At 45.7% G+C, this 26,795-nt stretch overlaps 2 protein-coding genes across 4 annotated transcripts; one reads left to right on the top strand and one right to left on the bottom strand.

Annotated features, from left to right (window-relative positions):
* Positions 1-787: 787 nt before the first annotated feature.
* On the bottom strand, positions 788-6,547 carry LOC135529535 (ubiquitin-like protein 5). The gene is made up of 5 exons (XM_064958220.1): positions 6,442-6,547; positions 5,864-5,920; positions 3,769-3,852; positions 2,033-2,070; positions 788-990 (listed from the first exon to the last, which is right to left on the bottom strand). The coding sequence occupies exons 2-5, from the start codon at positions 5,917-5,919 to the stop codon at positions 947-949; spliced, it is 222 nt and encodes a 73-aa protein (XP_064814292.1). The 5' UTR covers position 5,920; positions 6,442-6,547; the 3' UTR covers positions 788-946.
* Positions 6,548-6,711: 164 nt separating this feature from the next.
* Positions 6,712-17,210, top strand: LOC135529533 (peptidyl-prolyl cis-trans isomerase NIMA-interacting 1-like). Of its 3 annotated transcripts, none has more exons than XM_064958219.1 (5): positions 6,717-7,076; positions 8,456-8,514; positions 11,975-12,109; positions 15,058-15,168; positions 15,479-15,558. In XM_064958219.1, the coding sequence occupies exons 1-5, from the start codon at positions 7,009-7,011 to the stop codon at positions 15,502-15,504; spliced, it is 399 nt and encodes a 132-aa protein (XP_064814291.1). In that variant the 5' UTR covers positions 6,717-7,008; the 3' UTR covers positions 15,505-15,558. The 3 variants fall into 3 exon arrangements, with proteins under 3 accessions (XP_064814290.1, XP_064814291.1, XP_064814289.1); XM_064958217.1 differs by lacking the exon at positions 15,479-15,558 and adding an exon at positions 16,042-17,210 and having other exon boundaries at positions 6,722-7,076; XM_064958218.1 differs by lacking the exons at positions 8,456-8,514; positions 15,479-15,558 and adding an exon at positions 16,042-17,210 and having other exon boundaries at positions 6,712-7,072.
* The last annotated feature ends 9,585 nt before the right edge of the window (positions 17,211-26,795 follow it).

Genomic DNA, 26,795 nt, shown 5'->3' with positions numbered 1-26,795 from the left:
CTTTTAGTTGATGCGGAAATTGACCCATCGCTGAGTCTACCTTTAACATCGTTGCAGTTAATATTGACTAATATTCAGAGATTCTGTCCCAAATGGCACAGAACAGAGTCTGGTCTATAGTAGTATACTATATAGAGAACCTCTTACCTAGACAGAACAGAGTCTGGTCTATAGTAGTGCACTATATAGGGAACCTCTTACCTAGACAGAACAGAGTCTGGTCTATAGTAATGCACTATATAGGGAACCTCTTACCTAGACAGAACAGAGTCTGGTCTATAGTAGTATACTATATAGAGAACCTCTTACCTAGACAGAACAGAGTCTGGTCTATAGTAGTGCACTATATAGGGAACCTCTTACCTAGACAGAACAGAGTCTGGTCTATAGTAGTATACTATATAGGGAACCTCTTACCTAGACAGAACAGAGTCTGGTCTATAGTAGTATACTATATAGGGAACCTCTTACCTAGACAGAACAGAGTCTGGTCTATAGTAGTATATTATATAGGGGACCTCTTACCTAGACAGAACAGAGTCTGGTCTATAGTAGTGCACTATATAGGGGACCTCTTACCTAGACAGAACAGAGTCTGGTCTATAGTAGTGCACTATATAGGGAACCTCTTACCTAGACAGAACAGTATGGTCTATAGTAGTATACTATATAGGGAACCTCTTACCTAAACAGAACAGAGTCTGGTCTATAGTAGTGCACTATATAGGGAATAGGGTGCCGTGTGGGACACCTCCAGATAATAAAGCCAGTTAGAGACGGAGACAAATTAAACTAAAATAAATATTTGCTTTTATTTCCAAACAATATCAAAACATTTCATCACTAGTACATCAACAATGTCTTCCGCAAACCCCGATCCAATGATCAACAAACTCAAGCCTTGTTGTGACATAGAATTGTGTGTGTGGTGTGTGTCCTCAGTCCTCTACTGGTAGTACAGCTCCAGGTTCTGCCCATCATGGATCTCATCTGCAGACAGGTGAGTAAAGGAGGAGAACAGCGGCGGTGGTGTTGATCAGTCGTCCCACACAAACACCATCCATATTTTTTTTTTCCATTTTACCTTTATTTAACCAGGCAAGTCAGTTAAGACCACATTCTTATTTTCAATGACGGCCTAGGAAAAGTGGGTTAACTACCTGTTCAGGGGCAGAACGACCTTGTCAGCTCGGGGGTTTGAACTCGGGGGTTTGAAATCACAACCTTCCGGTTACTAGTCCAACGCTCTAACCACTAGGCTACCCTGCCGCCCCATATGCCACATGTACCGCGTGTGTCAAATGTCTCGAGTTGCACAACCAAATCATTTCCCAGAGTTTCCCTCAATATAATGAACTAAACCAGGAAACTCATCACTTTCAAGGCAATACTTCACCAAATAGAATTTCTCAATAACAAAAACTTTGCTTACATTTAGAAACCCACTCTGACAATAACCATCAGATTAAGTGAGGAGGAGGAGACATTCAAATGTTGCTGTCTGTTTCTCTCTCTCCTTACTATATCTAACAGTAGCAACATCTGTAAGGAAGGCAGACATGTTGGCTCAGTATCGCCCAGTTTACAGATTCCTCCCTGGTCAGAGTGAAACTGTTGTTCTCAAAGGGCTCAATAGTGTTCTATTTCCTCTTGGTTAAACAGCTGTTTCAGCATTCTTCGTCATGAATGTTGTTCTGGAGGCAGCTCGACAGTGGTCACAAGCTGGCACAGCCACAAAGTCATCAAATCTGAATTTAAACTTAACCACACTGTTGAACCTAATGCTTAACCCTAACCACACTGTTGAACCTAATGCCTAACCCTAATTTAAAAACACAAAAAAAAACCACAAAAAAACACCAGCACATTATTGTAAAAATGCATGAAAACAATATAGCCACGTTTGACTTTGCAGCTGCTCTGTCTAAGGGGAAATGGCCCAGATGTGCCTCCAGGACGAGACTCACAACGATAAAACGCCATCCGGTGGTCAAACAGTGAAACTACACTTCCGAGGGCTCAAAAAGGATACAGTCTCCCAGAGACACGTGGTCCTTGAATATGGTGTACCTGAGAGGAGAAAACAGGGAGTTAGTCACAGAGGAAGAACACGGCCTCGACCAGGTTCCTTCCGGAACGTTTCAGATAGAAATTATATGATTCTTTATTCTACATGTCACAGAGGAAGAACACAGCCTCGACCAGGTTCCTTCCGGAATGTTTCAGATAGAAATGACATGATTCCTTATTCTACATGTCACAGAGGCTTGTAGGTTCTACATTTCTACCTTAATATTCTAACACGTTACCCTGGATACAAATGTAGACGACACAGAGAACAGTCTGAATAATACAGGAGGAAGAGAAGGAGAAGTGACTCGTCACTGGTTCCAAATATGCCACAACTGACAAGTTTCTGAGTGACGCAGCGATCTAAATCAAAGTTTGTCACGTGTGCCCGAATACAACAGTGACATACTTAGTTACAGGCTCTGACCAACAGTGACATACTTACTTACAGGCTCTGACCAACAGTGAAATACTTACTTGGCTGCTGCCAACACACTGACTCAACTCCAGCCACTTTAATAATGGGAATTGATTTAAAATATATATCACTAGCCACTTTAAACAATGCTACTTAATATCATGTTTACATACCCTACATTACTCATCTCATATGTATATGTATAAACTGTACTCTATATCATCTACTGCATCTTTATGTAATACATGTGTCACTAGCCACTTTAAACTATGCTACTTAATATAATGTTTACATACCCTACATTACTCATCTCATATGTATATACTGTACTTGATACCATCTACTGTATCTTGCCTATGCCGTTCTGTACCATCACTCATTCATATATCTTTATGTACATATTCTTTATCCCTTTACACTTGTGTGTATAAGGTAGTAGTTGTGGAATTGTTAGGTTAGATTACTTGTTGGTTATTACTGCATTGTCGGAACTAGAAGCACCAGCATTTCACTACACTCGCATTAACATCTGCTAACCGTGTGTATGTGACAAATAAATTTGATTTGACTTACAGGTTCTGACCAACAGTGACATACTTACAGGCTCTGACCAACAGTGAGATACTTACAGGCTCTGACCAACAGTGACATACTTACTTACAGGCTCTAACCAACAGTGACATACTTACTTACAGGCTCTAACCAACAGTGCAATTTTTAAGAAAAAATAATAATAAAAGGTATTAGGTGAACAATAGATGAGTAAAGAAATAAGACACTGCATCTCAGTGCTAGAGGCGTCACTACAGACCCTGGTTCGATTCCAGGCCTCTACATTGCTTGCGATATGGGTTTTCAGGCTGGGTTTCTGTACAGCACGTTGAGATAGGGGCGGCAGTGTAGCCTAGTGGTTAGAGAGTTGGACTAGTAACTGGAAGGTTGCAAGTTCAAACCCCCGAGCTGACAAGGTACAAATCTGTCGTTCTGCCCCTGAACAGGCAGTTAACCCACTGTTCCTAGGCCGTCATTGAAAATAAGAATTTGTTCTTAACTGACTTGCCTAGTTAAATAAAGTTAAAATAAAAAATATCAGCTGATGTACGAAGGGCTTTACTGGGAGTCACATAGGGTGGCGCACTACTGGCCCAGCGCCGTCCGGGTTTGGCCGCAGTAGGCCGTCATTGGAGATAATGATAATTTGTTCTTAACTGACTTGTATAATTAAATAAAAAAAATAATGAATAAAAGTCCGTAGGCTAGGGACTTAATTTCTTTCTCACCATTTCTTGAGTACGATCTTGTCCCACCGTGTGCCTGTCTGGGCAGCGATGAGCTTCTTCAGGTCTCCTATAGTGTCTTCTGAGCTGGAAAGGGTTAAGGCTGTACACAGATGACTGCTCTAACGACATGTTGGTATAGTGTGTCTATGCCTGCAACCTCTGAAGGTTCAGCATCTACAGACATCTATATAACCCCAACCCTCAAAAAAGGTCTGTAGTAATTTAACCTTTAGTTTTTTTTAAATGATTTCTTGCTGATATGAAAGATACATTCCTTGTTTCCAAAACCACATCGCAACGATGCGTTTTAACGTTCAGAACGAGCGTCTGGAATAATAAAATAAAAAAAGGTATGTGGACACCTGCTCCCCCCTTTGTTGCTATAACAGCCTCCGCTCTTCTGGGAAGGCTTTCCACTAGATGATGGAACATTACTGCTATAACAGCCTCCTCTCTTCTGGGAAGGCTTTCCACTAGATGTTGGAACATTGCTGCCATAACAGCCTCCTCTCTTCTGGGAAGGCTTTCCACTAGATGATGGAACATTACTGCTATAACAGCATCCTCTCTTCTGGGAAGGCTTTCCACTAGATGATGGAACATTGCTGCTATAACAGCCTCCACTCTTCTGGGAAGGCTTTCCACTAGATGTTGGAACATTGCTGCCATAACAGCCTCCACTCTTCTGGGAAGGCTTTCCACTAGATGATGGAACATTGCTGCTATAACAGCCTCCTCTCTTCTGGGAAGGATTTCCACTAGATGTTGGAACATTGCTGCCATAACAGCCTCCTCTCTTCTGGGAAGGCTTTCCACTAGATGATGGAACATTACTGCTATAACAGCCTCCTCTCTTCTGGGAAGGCTTTCCACTAGATGATGGAACATTGCTGCTATAACAGCCTCCACTCTTCTGGGAAGGCTTTCCACTAGATGATGGAACATTGCTGCTATAACAGCCTCCACTCTTCTGGGAAGGCTTTCCACTAGATGATGGAACATTGCTGCTATAACAGCCTCCTCTCTTCTGGGAAGGCTTTCCACTAGATGTTGGAACATTGCTGCAGGGACTTGCTTCCATTCAGCCACGAGCATTAGTGAGGTCGGGACTGATGTTGGGCAGTCGGCGTTCCAATTCATCCCACAGGTGTTCGATGGGGGTTGAGGTCAGGGCTCTGTGCAGGCCAGTCAAGTTCTTCCAAAACGATCTCAACAAACAATGTCTGTATGAACCTCGTTGTGCACGGGAGCCAGCTGAAACAGGAGGGACTTCCCAAAACTGTTGAGACAGAGTTGGAAGCACAGAATCGTCTAGAATGTCATTGTGTGCTGTAGTGTTAAGATATCCCTTCACTGGAACTAAAGGGCCCGAACCATGAAAAACAGCCACAGACCATTATTCCTCCTCCTCCACCAAACTTTACAGTTGGCACAGTGCATTGGAAACTCATCTAGAATGTCATTGTGTTTCCTTCACTGGAACTAAAGGGCCCGAACCATGAAAAACAGCTCCAGACTATTACTCCTACTCCACTTTACAGTTGGCACTATGCACCAAAACCCAGAGTCGTCGGTCGGACTGCCAGGTGGTGAAGCGTGATTCATCAGTCCAGAAAAGGCATTTCCACTGCGCCGGGTCCAATGGCGACGAGCTTTCCACCACTCCAGCCGATGCTTGGCATTGCTCATGGTGATCTTAGGGTTATTGTGTGTGGCTGCTCGGCTGAGCCGTTGTTGCTCCTAGACGTTTTCCACTTCATAATAACAGCACAGAAATTTGACTAACTTACTTGTTGGAAAGGTGGCATCCTATGATGATGCCACATTGAAAAAGTCACTGAGCTCTTCAGTAAGGTCATTCTACTGCCAATGTTTGTCTATGGAGATTGCATGGCGGTGCGCTCGATTTTATACACCTGTCAGCAACGGGTGTGGATGAAATAGCCGAATCCACTCATTTGAAGGGGTGTTCACATACTATTGTAACAGTGTGTTACTAATCGCCAATAGGCGCTAAATCAGATGCCGTCTATGAATGGCGTAGGCTAGTCTGTGCTGTAAGACTAGCATGGTGGTCAGTTTAGTAAAAGGATACTTGCACTTCACCCGGACCTTCTTGCCCAGCCGGTCATTGCAAACCACCTCAATCATCCTGATCCGCAGAGAGAGACGGGGAGGGTTGGTTGAGACAGCGGTACAGTATGACACCGTGAACATACGATAAACACTATGTTCAAACAACTTCGATACGGAAGTTACTTTTTCGTAGCAGGTCAGAACTTAAAGCGGGTTAGGATTATTAACGTAGTCGGTTAGGAGACTGAGGTTAAGACGGGTTAGCGAAAAATGCTCTCATAACCTGCTACGAAAATCACGTCGCATCGAAGTGGCGTGAAACAGCAAACAGTGGTGATTACAATACAAGGATGATGTTCCAGTTGTTTGTCATTACAACTCCAATAATGTAATGTTACTTAGCAGCTAACATAATAGCTAGGACATTAAACGTTATGTTGTCATATGGAGTTGGCTAATGTTAGCAGAGCTAGTTAGCGCTTAATCAACAACCACTGAAAAAAATAAATAAAACATTACGTCTTAGATATTGAAGTGTCCTCACATGTTTATTTGGTCTACACCATTGATAAAATATCGTATAAGTACAGATATTACCTTGTTGATAGCTCGTCGTTAGCGAAAATCAGAATCGTTTCAGCCTAGGTAGTCGTAAAGCGTTCCGCTTTGTGTACAACGAGAAAACGCACCAATGAAACGTCTAAACGGATGATTGACGTGGCTACGTCAAGGCCTCTCATAGGGTGACATGTCAAGAGAAGGCGGGCACTGCAATATTCAGCTATGCCGTAAATCAACCAGAAGTGCTGCGAATAGTTGCAATGAAATAACAAATGCGGTCACATCAGTCTATAGGGGCATTTTTTTTTTTTTTTTTACTGTAGATCAGTGGAATAAACAGCCGAAATGATATCAACATACCATTCGATTAAACCCAATGTAGTTTATCATGATAAATACATGTCTAATGCAAAAACAACAAAACACATGTAAAAGCAACCCTTTTAGAAAAGTGAAGAATATTCTAAACATGTGTCTTTGACACCTGGCGGATGGAAGGTGCAACAACAGAATCAGCAGCAGACGTTTCCTTACAGCCGCAGTCTACGAGCCACCAGAGGCAAAGAGGAGTGACTTGCACAGTTTTGAAAGCAAGCAGGGAAAATGGCAGACGCCGAGGACGAGAAGCTACCGTCCGGGTGGGAAAAGCGGATGAGCCGCAGTTCCAGTAGGTTGAGAGCGATAACTAGCTATATCATCCCAGTCCCGAACAATTTGTCGCTGGTGCACAAACCACTTGCATGGCAAAGTACCGACCGAACGAACCCAAATGCTAGCGTTAGCGGCTTAGCTAAATTACTTAGCTAGTTAGGTTGGTTGTAATCTTGTTGCATCGTTAGGTGGTGACGCATGTTTATTTGGGAATTGTGTCTGTTGGTTATTCGTTTGACTAGTGCGTGTATCAAAAGCTATCATCTGGTGTTGTTTAGTTAGCCAGTCATTACCCTCACGACTAACCCAGCAAGCTAGCCTAACTAGCAACGGTGCATGCATGATTTGCCAACTGTTCAACGTACTATGCATTGGACACTAACTTATTTCATAATCAAACAATTCTTAGGGATATATGTATTGGAAGATAGACTGTTGTATGGGGTGTCGTCATTTTGAGTTGGTCAGTTTATTCATTAATGTCCATTCATTCATTTCACGCCAGCTCGCGAGGTAGCAGAAAATAACAAGGCCCATAATAATGACGTCATTTTGTCCCGCGCCTTGGGACCATTCCGACACCTGTGTTAGAATGGCGAGTTTCTGCCCAGTGAGCAGAAGTTACATATGTATTTTCTCAACGCCTTCTTCAGCACAATATCATTAAAAGTTGCTGAAGACGACCAACTGAGAGTAGTTCTGTCCATTCCATGACTAAAGCAAAATGCTTTTATCTGTGTAGCTTCATGCTTTTATCTGTGTAGGTTCACGCTTTTATCTGTGTAGATTAATGCACATGAAGGAAAGGAAGCTTCAGTAGACTTTAGTTGTAGCATCGGCTCCCTCTTTCTCATCCCCCAAACCAACACCTCTCCTCTCTCTCCCCCTACTCCCCATCCTTTCTCTCCATTCCCTCCATCCTTTCTCTCCATTCCCTCCCCATCCTCTTCCCCTCCCTCCCCATCCTCTTCCCCTCCCTCCCCATCCTCTTCCCCTCCCTCCCCATCCTCTTTCCCTCCCTCCCCATCCTCTTTCCCTCCCTCCCCATCCTCTTTCCCTCCCTCCCCATCCTTTCTCTCCATTACCTCCCTCCCCATCCTTTCTCTCTATTCCCTCCCTCCCCATCCTTTCTCTCCATTCCCTCCCTCCCCGTCCTCTTTCTCTCCATTCCCATCCGTTCTCTCCATTCCCATCCGTTCTCTCCATTCCCATCCGTTCTCTCCATTCCCATCCGTTCTCTCCATTCCCTCCCTCCCCGTCCTCTTTCTCTCCCCTGTCCTCTCTCCCTCCCTTCTCCCCCACCCCCTCTTCCTCCCTCCCTCTCTCCCGCCCTCCTCCCCCTCCCTCCCTCTCTCCCGCCTCCCCCATCCTCTTTCTCCCTCCTCCCTTTCCTAGGTAGAGTGTACTACTTTAACCACATCACCAATGCCAGCCAGTGGGAGCGTCCGGTGGGGTCAGGTAGGTCGCCCAGCAGCTAAGGGGATGGACCTGTAGCTGACAGGTCATGGTTGGAATCCCTGGTGGGGCACTGTAACATTGATCTGGGGGGGCCCTTAACAACCCAACAACACGCTGGCCCTTAACAACCCAACAACACGCTGGCCCTTAACCCAACAACACGCTGGCCCTTAACCCAACAACACGCTGGCCCTTAACCCAACAACACGCTGGCCCTTAACCCAACAACACGCTGGCCCTTAACCCAACAACACGCTGGCCCTTAACCCAACAACACGCTGGCCCTTAACCCAACAACACGCTGGCCCTTAACCCAACAACACGCTGGCCCTTAACCCAACAACACGCTGGCCCTTAACCCAACAACACGCTGGCCCTTAACCCAACAACACGCTGGCCCTTAACCCAACAACACGCTGGCCCTTAACCCAACAACACGCTGGCCCTTAACCCAACAACACGCTGGCCCTTAACCCAACAACACGCTGGCCCTTAACCCAACAACACGCTGGCCCTTAACCCAACAACACGCTGGCCCTTAACCCAACAACACGCTGGCCCTTAACCCAACAACACGCTGGCCCTTAACAACCCAACAACACGCTGGCCCTTAACAACCCAACAACACGCTGGCCCTTAACCCAACAACACGCTGGCCCTTAACCCAACAACACGCTGGCCCTTAACCCAACAACACGCTTGCCCTTAACCCAACAACACGCTGGCCCTTAACCCAACAACACGCTGGCCCTTAACCCAACAACACGCTGGCCCTTAACCCAACAACACGCTGGCCCTTAACCCAACAACACGCTGGCCCTTAACCCAACAACACGCTGGCCCTTAACCCCACAACACCTCGCTGGCCCTTAACAACCCAACAACACGCTGGCCCTTAACAACCCAACAACACGCTGGCCCTTAACAACCCAACAACACGCTGGCCCTTAACAACCCAACAACACGCTGGCCCTTAACAACCCAACAACACGCTGGCCCTTAACCCAACAACACGCTGGCCCTTAACCCAACAACACGCTGGCCCTTAACAACCCAACAGCATGCTGGCCCTTAACAACCCAACAACATGCTGGCCCTTAACCCAAAAGCACGCTGGCCCTTAACCACCCAACAACACGCTGGCCCTTAACCACCCAGCAACACGCTGGCACTTAACCACCCAGCAACACGCTGGCCCTTAACCACCCAGCAACACGCTGGCCCTTAACCACCCAGCAACACGCTGGCCCTTAACCACCCAGCAACACGCTGGCCCTTAACCACCCAGCAACACGCTGGCCCTTAACCACCCAGCAACACGCTGGCCCTTAACCACCCAGCAACACGCTGGCCCTTAACCACCCAGCAACACGCTGGCCCTTAACCATGTGTGAAGTGTGCTCCTCCTCTACTGTGTGTGAAGTGTGCTCCTCCTCTACTGTGTGTGAAATGTGCTCCCCCTCTACTGCGTGAAATGTGCTCCTCTACTGTGTGTGAAGTGTGCTCCCCCTCTACTGTGTGTGAAGTGTGCTCCCCCTCTACTGTGTGTGAAGTGTGCTCCCCCTCTACTGTGTGAAGTGTGCTCCCCCTCTACTGTGTGAAGTGTGCTCCCCCTCTACTGTGTGAAGTGTGCTGCTCCTCTACTGTGTGTGAAGTGTGCTCCTCCTCTACTGTGTGTGAAATGTGCTCCTCCTCTACTGTGTGTGAAATGTGCTCCTCCTCTACTGTGTGTGAAATGTGCTCCTCTACTGTGTGTGAAGTGTGCTCCTCCTCTACTGTGTGTGAAGTGTGCTCCCCCTCTACTGTGTGAAGTGTGCTGCTGTTTGGGGGGATGAGAAGAAGACTGTTGTAGCATCATATGAACAATTCAGTTGTATTGGTGATGCACAAAGTGTTTTTGTGTTGTGGGTGAAGTGGAGGGGACAATACATTTGTATTGTGGCTGATGGGAGGGGACAATACATTTGTATTGTGGCTGATGGGAGGGGACAATACATTTGTATTGTGGCTGATGGGAGGGGACAATACATTTGTATTGTGGCTGATGGGAGGGGACAATACATTTGTATTGTGGCTGATGGGAGGGGACAATACATTTGTATTGTGGCTGATGGGAGGGGACAATACATTTGTATTGTGGCTGATGGGAGGGGACAATACATTTGTATTGTGGCTGATGGGAGGGGACAATACATTTGTATTGTGGCTGATGGGAGGGGACAATACATTTGTATTGTGGCTGATGGGAGGGGACAATACATTTGTATTGTGGCTGATGGGAGGGGACAATACATTTGTATTGTGGCTGATGGGAGGGGACAATACATTTGTATTGTGGCTGATGGGAGGGGACAATACATTTGTATTGTGGCTGATGGGGAGGGGACAATACATTTGTATTGTGGCTGATGGGAGGGGACAATACATTTGTATTGTGGCTGATGGGAGGGGACAATACATTTGTATTGTGGCTGATGGGAGGGGACAATACATTTGTATTGTGGCTGATGGGAGGGGACAATACATTTGTATTGTGGCTGATGGGAGAGGGACAATACATTTGTATTGTGGCTGATGGGAGGGGACAATACATTTGTATTGTGGCTGATGGGAGGGGACAATACATTTGTATTGTGGCTGATGGGAGGGGACAATACATTTGTATTGTGGCTGATGGGAGGGGACAATACATTTGTATTGTGGCTGATGGGAGGGGACAATACATTTGTATTGTGGCTGATGGGAGGGGACAATACATTTGTATTGTGGCTGATGGGAGGGGACAATACATTTGTATTGTGGCTGATGGGAGGGGACAATACATTTGTATTGTGGCTGATGGGAGGGGACAATACATTTGTATTGTGGCTGATGGGAGGGGACAATACATTTGTATTGTGGCTGATGGGAGGGGACAATACATTTGTATTGTGGCTGATGGGAGGGGACAATACAATTGTATTGTGGCTGATGGGAGGGGACAATACATTTGTATTGTGGCTGATGGGAGGGGACAATACATTTGTATTGTGGCTGATGGGAGGGGACACATTGTGGCTGATGGGAGGGGACAATACATTTGTATTGTATTGTGGCTGATGGGAGGGGACAATACATTTGTATTGTATTGTGGCTGATGGGAGGGGACAATACATTTGTGTTGTATTGTGGCTGATGGGAGGGGACAATACATTTGTGTTGTATTGTGGCTGATGGGAGGGGACAATACATTTGTGTTGTATTGTGGCTGATGGGAGGGGACAATACATTTGTGTTGTATTGTGGGTGAAGGGAGGGGACAATACATTTGTGTCGTGGCTGATGGGAGGGGACAATACATTTGTGTCGTGGCTGATGGGAGGGGACAATACATTTGTATCGTGGCTGATGGGAGGGGACAATAAAGTTGTATTGAATTGTAGGTGATGGGAGGGGACAATAAAGTTGTATTGAATTGTAGGTGATGGGAGTGGCGAGCCAGACAAGGTGCGTTGTTCCCACCTCCTGGTGAAGCATAGCCAATCGCGTCGCCCGTCCTCCTGGAGGGAGGAGAACATCACACGCTCCAAAGAGGAGGCCCTCGACCTCATACAAAGTGAGTAGTTGGGGGAAACAGTTGGTGTGACAACATTTGATCTAATGTTTGACCGTCTCTGGGTGTGTTGAGCGAGATGGCGAGAGACAGTTTGATAAACGACGTGCATGTCAAGTCAGATGTTATTGGTCACATACACACGGTTAGCGGATGTTACTGGTCACATACACACGGTTAGCGGATGTTACTGGTCACATACACACGGTTAGCGGATGTTACTGGTCACATACACACGGTTAGCGGATGTTACTGGTCACATACACACGGTTAGCGGATGTTATTGGTCACATACACACGGTTAGCGGATGTTACTGGTCACATACACACGGTTAGCGGATGTTACTGGTCACATACACACGGTTAGCGGATGTTACTGGTCACATACACACGGTTAGCGGATGTTACTGGTCACATACACACGGTTAGCGGATGTTATTGGTCACATACACACGGTTAGCGGATGTTATTGGTCACATACGCACGTTTAGCGGATGTTATTGGTCACATACGCACGGTTAGCGAATGTTATTGGTCACATACGCACGGTTAGCGGATGTTATTGGTCACATACGCACGGTTAGCGGATGTTATTGGTCACATACGCACGGTTAGCGGATGTTATTGGTCACATACGCACGGTTAGCGGATGTTATTGGTCACACGGTTAGCTGATGTTACTGGTCACACGGTTAGCAGATGTTACTGGTCACACGGTTAGCGGATGTTACTGGTCACACGGTTAGCGGGTGTTACTGGTCACACGGTTAGCGGATGTTAGTGGTCACACGGTTAGCGGATGTTAGTGGTCACACGGTTAGCGGATGTTAGTGGTCACACGGTTAGCGGATGTTAGTGGTCACACGGTTAGCGGATGTTAGTGGTCACACGGTTAGCGGCTGTTGTTGGTCACACGGTTAGCGGATGTTGTTGGTCACACGGTTAGCGGATGTTGCTGGTCACACGGTTAGCGGATGTTAGTGGTCACACGGTTAGCGGATGTTAGTGGTCACACGGTTAGCGGATGTTGTTGGTCACACGGTTAGCGGATGTTGTTGGTCACACGGTTAGCGGATGTTGTTGGTCACACGGTTAGCGGATGTTGTTGGTCACACGGTTAGCGGCTGTTGTTGGTCACACGGTTAGCGGCTGTTGTTGGTCACACGGTTAGCGGATGTTGTTGGTCACACGGTTAGCGGATGTTACTGGTCACACGGTTAGCGGATGTTAGTGGTCACACGGTTAGCGGATGTTAGTGGTCACACGGTTAGCGGATGTTAGTGGTCACACGGTTAGCGGATGTTAGTGGTCACACGGTTAGCGGATGTTAGTGGTCACACGGTTAGCGGATGTTAGTGGTCACACGGTTAGCGGATGTTAGTGGTCACACGGTTAGCGGATGTTAGTGGTCACACGGTTAGCGGATGTTAGTGGTCACACGGTTAGCGGATGTTAGTGGTCACACGGTTAGCGGATGTTAGTGGTCACACGGTTAGCGGATGTTAGTGGTCACACGGTTAGCGGATGTTGCTGGTCACATACGCACGGTTAGCGGATGTTGCTGGTCACATACGCACGGTTAGCGGATGTTGCTGGTCACACGGTTAGCGGATGTTGTTGGTCACACGGTTAGCAGATGTTATAGGTCACATACACATGGTTGGCAGATGTTATTGGTCACAACATGGTGTGTGTTAACATGTTGTAGAGTAAGTGTTATAACATGGTGTGTTAACATGTTGTTGAGTAAGTGTTACATAACATGGTGTGTGTGTGTTAACATGTTGTAGAGTAAGTGTTACATAACATGGTGTGTTAACATGTTGTAGAGTTAGTGTTACTTAACATGGTGTGTTAACATGTTGTAGAGTAAGTGTTATAACATGGTGTGTGTTAACATGTTGTAGAGTAAGTGTTATAACATGGTGTGTTAACATGTTGTAGAGTAAGTGTTATAACATGGTGTGTTAACATGTTGCAGAGTAAGTGTTATAACATGGTGTGTTAACATGTTGCTGAGTAAGTGTTATAACATGGTGTGTGTTAACATGTTGCAGAGTAAGTGTTATAACATGGTGTGTGTTAACATGTTGTAGAGTAAGTGTTATAACATGGTGTGTTAACATGTTGTAGAGTAAGTGTTATAACATGGTGTGTTAACATGTTACAGAGTTAGTGTTACATAACATGGTGTGTTAACATGTTGCAGAGTAAGTGTTATAACATGGTGTGTTAACATGTTACAGAGTAAGTGTTATAACATGGTGTGTTAACATGCTGCAGAGTAAGTGTTATAACATGGTGTGTTAACATGCTGCAGAGTAAGTGTTATAACATGGTGTGTTAACATGTTGCAGAGTAAGTGTTATAACATGGTGTGTTAACATGTTGTAGAGTAAGTGTTATAACATGGTGTGTTAACATGCTGCAGAGTAAGTGTTATAACATGGTGTGTTAACATGTTGTAGAGTAAGTGTTACATAACATGGTGTGTTAACATGTTGTAGAGTAAGTGTTATAACATGGTGTGTTAACATGTTACAGAGTTAGTGTTATAACATGATGTGTTAACATGTTGCAGAGTAAGTGTTATAACATGGTGTGTTAACATGCTGCAGAGTAAGTGTTATAACATGGTGTGTTAACATGCTGCAGAGTAAGTGTTATAACATGGTGTGTTAACATGTTACAGAGTAAGTGTTATAACATGGTGTGTTAACATGCTGCAGAGTAAGTGTTATAACATGGTGTGTTAACATGTTGCAGAGTAAGTGTTATAACATGGTGTGTTAACATGTTGTAGAGTAAGTGTTATAACATGGTGTGTTAACATGTTGTAGAGTAAGTGTTATAACATGGTGTGTTAACATGTTGCAGAGTAAGTGTTATAACATGATGTGTTAACATGTTGTAGAGTAAGTGTTATAACATGATGTGTTAACATTTTGCAGAGTACATAGAGCAGATGCAGTCAGGAGAGGAGGAGTTTGAGGCTTTGGCCTCTCAGTTCAGTGACTGCAGCTCCGCACGCAACGGAGGAGACCTGGGACTGTTCGGCAGAGGTAACGCACACACACACACACACACACACACGGTCAAATGGAAAATATACTACACACACACACACACACGGTCAAATGGAAAATATACTACACACACACACACACACACACACACACACACACACACACGGTCAAATGGAAAATATACTACACACACACACACACACGGTCAAATGGAAAATATACTACACACACACACACACACGGTCAAATGGAAAATATACTACACACATGCAGTCACAGACAGGCACAAAGTCCTGTTTTCCAGGTGTTTTCTGTTTTCGTTGTGAGAGAGGTGTGTGTGTTTCAGGTCAGATGCAGAAGCCTTCGCTCTGAAGGTGGGAGACATTAGTTGTGATAGAGGTGTGTGTGTGTTTGTGTTTCAGGTCAGATGCAGAAGCCTTCACTCTGAAGGTGGGAGACATTAGTTGTGATAGAGGTGTGTGTGTTTCAGGTCAGATGCAGAAGCCTTCGCTCTGAAGGTGGGAGACATTAGTTGTGATAGAGGTGTGTGTGTTTCAGGTCAGCAGAAGCCTTCGCTCTGAAGGTGGGAGACATTAGTTGTGATAGAGGTGTGTGTGTTTCAGGTCAGATGCAGAAGCCTTCGCTCTGAAGGTGGGAGACATTAGTTGTGATAGAGGTGTGTGTGTGTGTTTCAGGTCAGATGCAGAAGCCTTCGCTCTGAAGGTGGGAGACATTAGTTGTGATAGAGGTGTGTGTGTGTTTCAGGTCAGATGCAGAAGCCTTCCCTCTGAAGGTGGGAGACATTAGTTGTGATAGAGGTGTGTGTGTGTGTTTCAGGTCAGATGCAGAAGCCTTCGCTCTGAAGGTCGGAGACATTAGTTGTGATAGAGGTGTGTGTGTGTGTTTCAGGTCAGATGCAGAAGCCTTTTGAGGATGCGTCCTTCGCTCTGAAGGTGGGAGACATGAGTGGTCCGGTGTTCACCGATTCTGGAGTTCATGTCATCCTTCGCACGGGATAGAGACAAGGCTCTGATACCTCCTGAATACCCCCATCGCCCCCTGAATACTCCCTGAATACCCCCGTCACCCCCTGAATACCCCCGTCACCCCCTGAATACCCCCGTCACCCCCTGAATACCCCGTCACTCCCTGAATACCCCGTCACCCCCTGAATACCCCCGTCACCCCCTGAATACCCCGGTCACCCCCTGAATACCCCCGTCACCCCCTGAATACCCCCGTCACCCCCTGAATACCCCCGTCACCCCCATCACCCCCTGAATACCCCATCACCCCCTGAATACCCCCGTCACCCCTGAATACCCCCTGAACACCCCCATCCCCCACTGAATACCCCCATCCCCCACTGAATACCCCCATCACCCCCTGAATACCCCCATCACCCCCTGAATACCCCCATCACCCCCTGAATACCCCCTGAACACCCCCTCCACCCCTGAAAACCCCCTCCTATCTCCCACCCCCTCAAATACCCCCTCTTGTCCTCCCTACTACCCTTAGAAGCCACCCCTTCCACCTCAAATACCCCCCCCCACCGTTCTGTTCTATATGCAACTTCACACTGACACCATCAACACCCCTTATCCCCTGCACCCATTACCATGGCTACATCGCTGTGTGTGTGAAAATAAGAGACCTGTCGTTAGTGACTGACTGACTGAATGAGTGTGAGTCTGTGTGTTCACATGGACCATTACCCCTCCACCCCTCCACTTTATAGTGTCCCCTGTCTGTTTGCCAAGGCATTATTCTCTCTCAATGATAACATGTCAGATGGTTAGTGGTAGACCAGTGTTCCATACTCTCTCATAGGAGACCGACACGTAGAAGGCTGACTCGTGGGATTATTTAAACGGTGGGAAAATAGTCCATTGTCTGCCATGTTTGTAGTCCCCCTCCTCCATTCCATTTACTGCTTCACTGTATCTCCAATGTTCCAGGGAACTACAATACCCAGTATGCATGTGGGGGAAGTGTTTTTGTAAGCTTGAATCTGCTGAGAGGCACTTCATATGATCTGTTCATCTCCCACCATTAAAGGACTCTTATTTTGTAAACTTGTCTCTGGACTTTTATTTTGTTGGGTGACTGTCTGATGCTGCTACCGTGTGTTCAGTTCAATAAACGTTGACAGTTTGTGTTAAACGACCCATTTCCCCCGAAACACTGATCACCGTCCTTTTAATGGCCTTTGAGATACAGTATGTTTGCTGCATTTGTGTTAGGACAATACAAGGTCCTCAATTATTCTCATATTTAAAGTGTTTTGGAAAGGACGCCATTTTAGCGCCTTTAAACATTCAGTTTCTCCATCCATGACAAGTATTTGGATTTTAAGTATATGCTTTGTTTCAGTCACATAGCGTTGGTTCAGTCACATAGCGTTGGTAAACATTCAGAACATCACCTCAGGTGGAATCCTGCTTGTCCACGGGTCTTGATGTGTGCCTGGGGAGAATGAAAATTTCCCCTAGCGTCCAAAGTTGCTCCAAAATTCTGGACAACCGTAACTCAAATACCTCCTACAGCTCTAGCTTCCTCAGCTACCACACCAAGGTAGTGGGAGGCTCCAGTTGGCTGGGGGAGCTGTCACTCAACCGTAATGACTCCGTAGAGTTCCATAGTTGGATGAGCACCCTGAAGGACCTCCCTGACACCATCTCCTCTTCTCCGAGGCCTCTGTACCTGCTCATACCCGACAAGAGTGTCCGGGAGAGAGTGAAAGGGATCTTTTGTTGTTGACATACATTACTCGTCAAAAGTTTGGACACACCTACTCATTCCAGGGTTTTTCTTTATTTTTTATATTTTCTACATTGTAGAATAACAGTGAAATAACACATGAAATCATAAAATAACCAAAGAAGTATAAAACATCCAAAAATATTTGAGAATATTCAAAGTAGCCACCCTTTGCCTTGATGACAGCTTTGCACACTTGGCATTCTCTCAACCAGCTTCACCTGGAATGCTTTTCCAATAGTCTTGAAGGAGTTCCCACATATGCTGAGCACTTGTTAGCTGCTTTTCCTTCAATCTGCGGTCCAACTCATCCCAAACCATCTCAATTGGGTTGAGGTCGGGTGATTGAGGAGGCCGGGTCATCTGATGCAGCACTCCATCACTCTCCTTCTTGGTCAAATAGCCCTTACACAGCCTGGAGGTGCGTTCATTGTCCTGTTGAAAAACAAATGATAGTCCCACTAAGTGCAAACCAGTGTTAAGCCATAGTTGTGAGAGTGTTGGGCTGGAGTAAAGGTGTGGCTGAATCAGGTGTGAGAGTGTTGGGCTGGAGTAAAGGTGTGGCTGAATCAGGTGTGAGAGTGTTGGGCTGGAGTAAAGGTGTGGCTGAATCAGGTGTGAGAGTGTTGGGCTGGAGTAAAGGTGTGGCTGAATCAGGTGTGAGAGTGTTGGGCTGGAGTAAAGGTGTGAGAGTGTTGGGCTGGTGTAAAGGTGTGGCTGAATCAGGTGTGAGAGTGTTGGGCTGGTGTAAAGGTGTGGCTGAATCAGGTGTGAGAGTGTTGGGCTGGTCTAAAGGTGTGGCTGAATCAGGTGTGAGAGTGTTGGGCTGGTGTAAAGGTGTGGCTGAATCAGGTTATAGAGTGTTGTAAAGGTGTGGCTGAATCAGGTGTGAGAGTGTTGGGCTGGTCTAAAGGTGTGGCTGAATCAGGTGTGAGAGTGTTGGGCTGGTGTAAAGGTGTGGCTGAATCAGGTGTGAGAGTGTTGGGCTGGTGTATAGACCTAAATGGCATACTATTCCCTATACTGCGCTTCCTTTATACACTATGAAGAGAATAAGGTGCCATTGCGGACTCACACCAGTTGGGGATTGAAATGCATCCAGCTGCAGACCCGAAGCCTGTCACTAAGTGTCCCCTCACTAAAACCAGAGTTGGGGTCAATTCAAATTGAAGTCAGTCAATTCAGGAAGTAAACTGAAAAAGGCCATCTACAGTCGTGGCCAAAAGTTTTGAGAATGTCACAAATATACATTTTCATAAAGTCTGCTGCCTCAGTTTGTATGATGGGAATTTGCATAAACTCCAGAATGTTATGAAGAGTGTTCAGATGATTTGCAATTAATTGCAAAGTCCTTCTTTGCCATGCAAATGAACTGAATTCCCTAAAACCATTTTTTACTGCATTTCAGCCCTGTCACAAAAGGACCAGCTGACATCATGTCAGTGATTCTCTCGTTAACACAGGTGTGAGTGTTGACGAGGACAAGGCTGGAGATCACTCTGTCATGCTGATTGAGTTCGAATAACAGACTGGAAGCTTCAAAAGGAGGGTGGTGCTTGGAATCATTGTTCTTCCTCTGTCAACCATGGTTACCTGCAAGGAAACACGTGCTGTCATCATTGCTTTGCACAAAAAGGGCTTCACAGGCAAGTATATTTCTGCCAGTAAGATTGCACCTAAATCAACCATTTATCAGATCATCAAGAACTTCAAGGAGAGCGGTTCAATTGTTGTGAAGAAGGCTTCAGGGCGCCCAAGAAATTCCAGCAAGCGCCAGGACCGTCTCCTAAAGTTGATTCAGCTGCGGGATCGGGGCACCACCAGTACAGAGCTTGTTCAGGAATAGCAGCAGGCAAGTGTGAGTGCATCTGCACGCACAGCGAGACTAAGACTTTTGGCCTGGTGTCAAGAAGGGCAGCAAAGAAGACACTTCTCTCCAGGAATAACATCAGGGACAGCCTGATATCATGAAAAGGTACAGGGATTGAACTGCTGAGGACTGGGGTTAAAGTCATGTTCTCTGATGATTCCCCTTTCCGATTGTTTGGAGCATCCGGAAAAAAGCTTGTCCGGAGCAGACAAGGTGAGCGCAACCATCAGTCCTGTGTCATGCCAACAGTAAAGCATCCTGAGACCGACCATTCATGTGTGGGGTTGCTTCTCAGCCAAGGGAGTGGGCTCACTCACAATGTTGCCTAAGAACACAGCCATGAATAAAGAATGGTACCAACACATCCTCCGAGAGCAACTTCTCCCAACCATCCAGGAACAGTTTGGTGACAAATAATGCCTTTTCCAGCATGATGGAGCACCTTGCCACAAGGCAAAAGTGATAACTAAGTGGTGCGGGGAACAAAACACCGATATTTTGTGTCCATGGCCAGGAAACTCCCCAGACCTTAATCCCATTGAGAACTTGTGGTCAATCCTCAAGAGGCAGGTGGACAAACAAAAACCCACAAATTCTGACAAACTCCAAGCGTGGCCCAGAAATTAATTGACAGCATGACAGGGCGGATTGCAGAGGTCTTGAAAAAGAAGGGTCAACACTGCAAATATTGACTCTTTGCATCAACTTCATGTAATTGTCAATAAAAGCCTTTGACACTTATGAAATGCTTGTAATTATACTTCAGTATTCCATAGTAACATCTGACAAAAATATCTAAAGACACTGAAGCAGCAAACTTTGTGGAAATTAATATTTGTGTCATTCTCAAAACCTTTTGGCCACGACTGTACTTTTCATGATTTCTCAATAAACTGGAAAGGACACACAAATGTTGTCAAAAGTTCAATATTATTTGTGTTTTTTTTTAATGACCAGTCCTTACTAAAACCCTGACCCTCACCGTCTGCTGGGCGTGGCAAACACAGGAAAGGAAGTTAGGAAAGGAAAGGAGGAAGGAACTGAAGAGTTGTATGTTGCTGGGATTCACCACAACAAGTAGATGATATTAGCATTAGCTAGTTTTAGTGACAGGCCACTTTTAGTGACAGGCTAGTTTAGTGGCAGGGTAGTTTTATTGACAGACACCTTTTCGTGACAGGCTAGTTTTAGTGACAGGCTAGTTTTAGTGACAGACCACTTTTAGTGACAGGCTAGTTTTAGTGACAGGCTAGTTTTAGTGACAGGCCACTTTTAGTGACAGGCTAGTTTTAGTGACAGGCCACTTTTAGTGACAGGCTAGTTTTAGTGACAGGCTAGTTTTAGTGACAGGCTAGTTTTAGTGACAGACCACTTTTAGTGACAGGCCACTTTTAGTGACAGGCTAGTTTTAGTGACAGGCTAGTTTTAGTGACAGACCACTTTTAGTGACAGGCTAGTTTTGACTGCATTGGGCCTTTAATAATCATGAATCTGATTAAACAGCATGATTGTTACACTTAAAGGGCCACTCTAACATGTGCAGTTTTGAGAATGGAATGTTAATTTATCTAACATACCGTTGTTTACGTCCAAACAGCCTCACAACTGCAGACCAAGTATATGGTGCTGTGTGGGCGAGCGGTTTGCTGATGTCAACGTTGTGAACAGAGTGCCCCATGCTGGCAGTGGGGTGCATTCAGGAAGTATTCAGACCGCTGGACTTTTTCCACATTTTGTTACGTTACAGCCTTATTCTAAAATGAACAAAACAGTTTTTCCCTCATCAATCTACACACAATATCCCATAATGACAAAGCAAAACAAAAACTGTTTTAAAAAAATCAATTTTAGCCAATTTATTACAAATAAAACACTGAAATATTGAACATTCAGACACTTTTCTCAGTACTTTGTTGAAGCACCTTTGGCAGGGATTAGAGCCTTGAGTCTTCTTGGGTATGATGCTACAAGCTTGACACACCTGTATTTGGGGAGTTTCTTCCATTCTTCTCTGCAGATCTTCTCAAGCTCTGTCAGGTTGGATGGAGAGCGTCGCTGCGCAGCTATTTTCAGGTCTCTCCAGAGATGTTCAATCGAGTTTAAGTACGGGCTCTGGCTGGGCCACTCAGGGACATTCAGAGACTTGTCCCGAAGCCACCCCTGTGTGCTTAAGGTCGTTGTCCTGTTGGATGGTAAACCTTCACCCAGTCTGAGGTCCTGAGCGCTGTGGAGCAGATTTTCATCAAGGATCTCTCTGTACTTTCCCTCAATCCTGACTAGTCTCAGTCCCTGCTGCTGAAAAACATCCCCACAGCATGATGCTGCCACCACCATGCTTCATGGTGCCAGGTTTCCTCCAGACGTGACGCTTGGCATTCAAGTCAAAGAGTTCAATCTTGGTTTGATCAGACCAGAGAATGGTCTGAGAGTCTTTAGATGCCTTTGGAAAAACTCCAAGAGGGCTGTAATATGCCTTTTACTGAGGAGTGGCTTCCATCAGGCCACTCTACCATAAATGCCTGATTGGTGGAGTGCTGCAGAGATGGTTGTCCTTCTGGAAGGTTCTCCCACCTCCACAGAGGAACTCTGGAGCTCTGTCAGAGTGACCACCGGGTTCTTGTTCACTTCCCTGACCAAAGCCCTTCTCCCCCGATTGCTCAGTTTGGCCGGAAGGCCAGCTCTAGGAAGTTCCAAACTTATTCCATTTAAGAATGATGGCCACTGTGTTCTTGGGGACTTTGGGGACCATCAATGCTGCAGACATGTTTTGGTGCCCTTCCCCAGATCTGAGCCTCGACACAATCCTGTCTCGGAGCTCTACGGACAATTCCTTTGACCTCATGGCTTGGACTTTGCTCTGACATGCACAATCAACCGTGGGACCTTATCGAGATAGGTGTGTGCCTTTCCAAATCATGTCCAATCAGTTGAATTTACCACAGGTGTACTCCAATCAAGTTGTAGAAACATCTCAAGGATATTCAATGGAAACAGGATGCACCTGAACTCAATTTCTTGTAGGGCCTGGTCCGGCACAATCAATGTGTCTTTCACCTCTGACAAATTGAGGTTAGTGATCGCTATTCTGATGTCACAAAGCTATTTTTGGTCATAGGAAATGGTTGTGGAAAAATATTTTTTACTCCGAATTGCAATTGAGAATCAATTCACGTTCAGTTGGATTATTTGGCTGTTTTGCCTGCCAGAGCCAGGTTACCTCTGAACATATTATTGGGCTCGTCACCTAAACATCAACAGTAGATTATTGGGCCTGTCACCTAAACATCAACAGTAGATTATTGGGCTCATCACCTAAACATCAACAGTAGATTATTGGGCCAGTCACCTAAACATCAACAGTAGATTATTTGGCCAGTCACCTAAACATCAACAGTAGATTATTGGGCCTGTCACCTAAACATCAACAGTAGATTATTGGGCCAGTCACCTAAACATCAACAGTAGATTATTTGGCCAGTCACCTAAACATCAACAGTAGATTATTGGGCCAGTCACCTAAACATCAACAGTAGATTATTGTGCTCGTCACCTAAACATCAACAGTAGATTATTGGGCCTGTCACCTAAACATCAACAGTAGATTATTGGGCCTGTCACCTAAACATCAACAGCAGATTATTGGGCCTGTCACCTAAACATCAACAGTAGATTATTTGGCCAGTCACCTAAACATCAACAGCAGATTATTGGGCCTGTCACCTAAACATCAACAGTAGATTATTGGGCCAGTCACCTAAACATCAACAGTAGATTATTGGGCCAGTCACCTAAACATCAACAGTAGATTATTGGGCCTGTCACCTAAACATCAACAGCAGATTATTGGGCCTGTCACCTAAACATCAACAGCAGATTATTGGGCCTGTCACCTAAACATCAACAGCAGATTATTGGGCCAGTCACCTAAACATCAACAGTAGATTATTTGGCCCGTCACCTAAACATCAACAGTAGATTATTGGGCCCGTCACCTAAACATCAACAGCAGATTATTGGGCCAGTCACCTAAACATCAACAGCAGATTATTGGGCCTGTCACCTAAACATCAACAGCAGATTATTGGGCCAGTCACCTAAACATCAACAGCAGATTATTGGGCCTGTCACCTAAACATCAACAGCAGATTATTGGGCCAGTCACCTAAACATCAACAGCAGATTATTGGGCTATCCTGGTTCTAAATGGAGAGCACAAGACCACATGAGTGATGTGTCATCCAGAACGGCAGGGAATTTTACAACATCACTCAACATTATCATCACTCAACATCTCTCCCTCGTTCCCGTCTCTTCCCACTCACGTCAAGAGTTTGTCTCTGTGTGTGTTTACCTTCTTTTTTACCTAGGTGCTTTTGTTATTTATCCAGAACTGGGAGTTTTTACAAAATCTTTCAAAATCTTTCATCACCTTTCTTATGTTGCGTTGTTGTCCTTGTTGTTTTGTTTGCAGAGGCCTCTCAGGGCAAGGACTACATCATACCCTGGTCAAGTTCTGGGGGACTATATCGTACCCAGGTCAATTTCTGGGGGACTATATCGTACCCTGGTCAAGTTCTGGGGGACTATATCGTACCCTGGTCAAGTTCTGGGGGACTATATCGTAGCCTGGTCAAGTTCTGGGGGACAATATCGTAGCCTGGTCAAGTTCTGGGGGACTATATCGTATCCAGGTCAAGTTCTGGGGGACTACATCGTAGCCTGGTCAAGTTCTGGGGGACTATATCGTACCCTGGTCAAGATCTGGGGGACAATATCATACCCCTTGTCAAGTTCTGGGGGACTAAATCATACCCTGGTCAAGTTCTGGGGGACTATATCGTACCCTGGTCAAGTTCTGGGGGACTATATCGTACCCTGGTCAAGTTCTGGGGGACTATATCGTACCCTGGTCAAGTTCTGGGGGACTATATCGTACCCTGGTCAAGTTCTGGGGGACTATATCGTACCCTGGTCAAGATCTGGGGGACAATATCATACCCCTTGTCAAGTTCTGGGGGACTAAATCATACCCTGGTCAAGTTCTGGGGGACTATATCGTACCCTGGTCAAGTTCTGGGGGACTATATCGTACCCTGGTCAAGTTCTGGGGGACTATATCTGACCCAGGTCAAGTTCTGGGGGACTATATCGTACCCTGGTCAAGTTCTGGGGGACTATATCTGACCCAGGTCAAGTTCTGGGGGACTATATCGTAGCCTGGTCAAGTTCTGGGGGACTATATCGTACCCTGGTCAAGTTCTGGGGGACTATATCGTACCCAGGTCAAGTTCTGGGGGACTATATCGTACCCAGGTCAAGTTCTGGGGGACTATATCGTACCCTGGTCAAGTTCTGGGGACTATATCGTACCCTGGTCAAGTTCTGGTGGGACTATATCGTACCCAGGTCAAGTTCTGGGGGACTATATCGTACCCTGGTCAAGTTCTGGGGGACTATATCGTACCCTGGTCAAGTTCTGGGGACTATATCGTACCCTGGTCAAGTTCTAGGGGACTATATCGTACCCTGGTCAAGTTCTGGGGGACTATATCGTACCCTGGTCAAGTTCTGGGGGACTATATCGTACCCTGGTCAAGTTCTGGGGGACTACATCGTACCCTGGTCAAGTTCTAGGGGACTATATCGTACCCTGGTCAAGTTCTAGGGGACTATATCGTACCCAAAATGTTGACCTGCAAGTATTATTTTTTACTTTTGAAGAGAAAAAGGAAAGTTTGGATCAAATATGTAATTTGCTTTTGACCTCAATGCATTCTAATAACCAAACCGTGTGCAACAGCAGTCATAATGAAAGTGAAAGCATATGGTCAGTAGGAGAAAACATATATCCTCTCTTCACACACACACACACACACACACACACATTCTAATAACCAAACCCGTGTGTAACAGAAGTCATAATGAAAGTGAAAACATATGGTCATTAGGAGAAAACATATCGTTTCTCTTCACACACACAGAACCCCTCCGCCCACACAACACATGTGAAGCAGTCTGGACTACATTACTGGATTTGAGTTCGAGGTCGACTCTAATAAAATAATATCTATATATTTCACTAGGCAAGTTAATTAAGGGCCGACCAAGAGGTAAAGTGCCTCCTATGGGGCTGGGACAAAAACACATCACGATAGAGAGACACAACAACACTACATAAAGATAGACCTAAGACAACATAACATGGCATGCAGCATGGTAGCAGGAGAACATGGTAGCAACACCACATGGTAGCAACACCACATGGCAACAACACAACGTGGCAACAACACCACATGGCAGCAACACCACATGGCAACAACACCACATGGAAACAACACCACATAGCAACACCACCACATGGCAACAACACCACATGGCAACAACACCACATGACAGTAACACCACATGACAACAACACCACATGACAACAACACCACATAGTAGCAACACATGGCAGCAGCACATGGCAGCAGCACAATGTGGTAGCAACACAATGTGGTAGCAACACAACATTGTAACAACACCACGTGGTAGCAACACAACATGACAGCAACACAACATGGTAGCAACACAACATGGTAGCAACACCACATGGTAGCAGCAACACATGGCAACAACACTACACGGTAGCAACACCACATGGTAGCACCACCACATGGCAGCAACACCACATGGCAACAACACCACATGGCAACAACACCACATGGCAACAACACCACATGGTAGCAACACCACATGGTAGCAACAACACATGGCAACAACACATGGCAGCAGCACAATGTGGTAGCAACACAATGTGGTAGCAACACAACATGGTAACAACACCACATGACAGCAACACAACATGGTAGCAACACAACATGGTAGCAACACCACATGGTAGCAGCACCACATGGCAACAACACTACACGGTAGCAACACCACATGGCAACAACACCACATGACAGCAACACCACATGGCAACAACACCACATGGCAACAACACAACATGGTAGCAGGACAATGTGGTAGCAACGCCACATGGTGTTTT

Source organism: Oncorhynchus masou, unplaced genomic scaffold (assembly GCF_036934945.1).
Source record: "Oncorhynchus masou masou isolate Uvic2021 unplaced genomic scaffold, UVic_Omas_1.1 unplaced_scaffold_1178, whole genome shotgun sequence".
Taxonomy (NCBI): domain Eukaryota; kingdom Metazoa; phylum Chordata; class Actinopteri; order Salmoniformes; family Salmonidae; genus Oncorhynchus; species Oncorhynchus masou.
Note: the sequence above shows the minus strand (reverse complement) of the source record. Positions and strands in the feature narration are given on the sequence as shown.

Bases quoted from the DNA above. Each gene is read 5' to 3' on its own strand.
- LOC135529535 (XM_064958220.1), bottom strand. From the start codon at position 5,919: ATGATTGAGGTGGTTTGCAATGACCGGCTGGGCAAGAAGGTCCGGGTG. The intron at 3,853-5,863 runs GTATCCTTTTAC...AACCCTTTCCAG, and splicing joins AAGGTCCGGGTGAAGTGCAA to CTCAGAAGACACTATAGGAG. The intron at 2,071-3,768 runs GTGAGAAAGAAA...TTCTCCTCTCAG, and splicing joins AAGATCGTACTCAAGAAATG to GTACACCATATTCAAGGACC.
- LOC135529533 (XM_064958217.1), top strand. From the start codon at position 7,009: ATGGCAGACGCCGAGGACGAGAAGCTACCGTCCGGGTGGGAAAAGCGG. The intron at 7,077-8,455 runs GTTGAGAGCGAT...TTTCCTAGGTAG, and splicing joins ATGAGCCGCAGTTCCAGTAG to AGTGTACTACTTTAACCACA. The intron at 15,169-16,041 runs GTAACGCACACA...TGTGTGTTTCAG, and splicing joins CCTGGGACTGTTCGGCAGAG to GTCAGATGCAGAAGCCTTTT.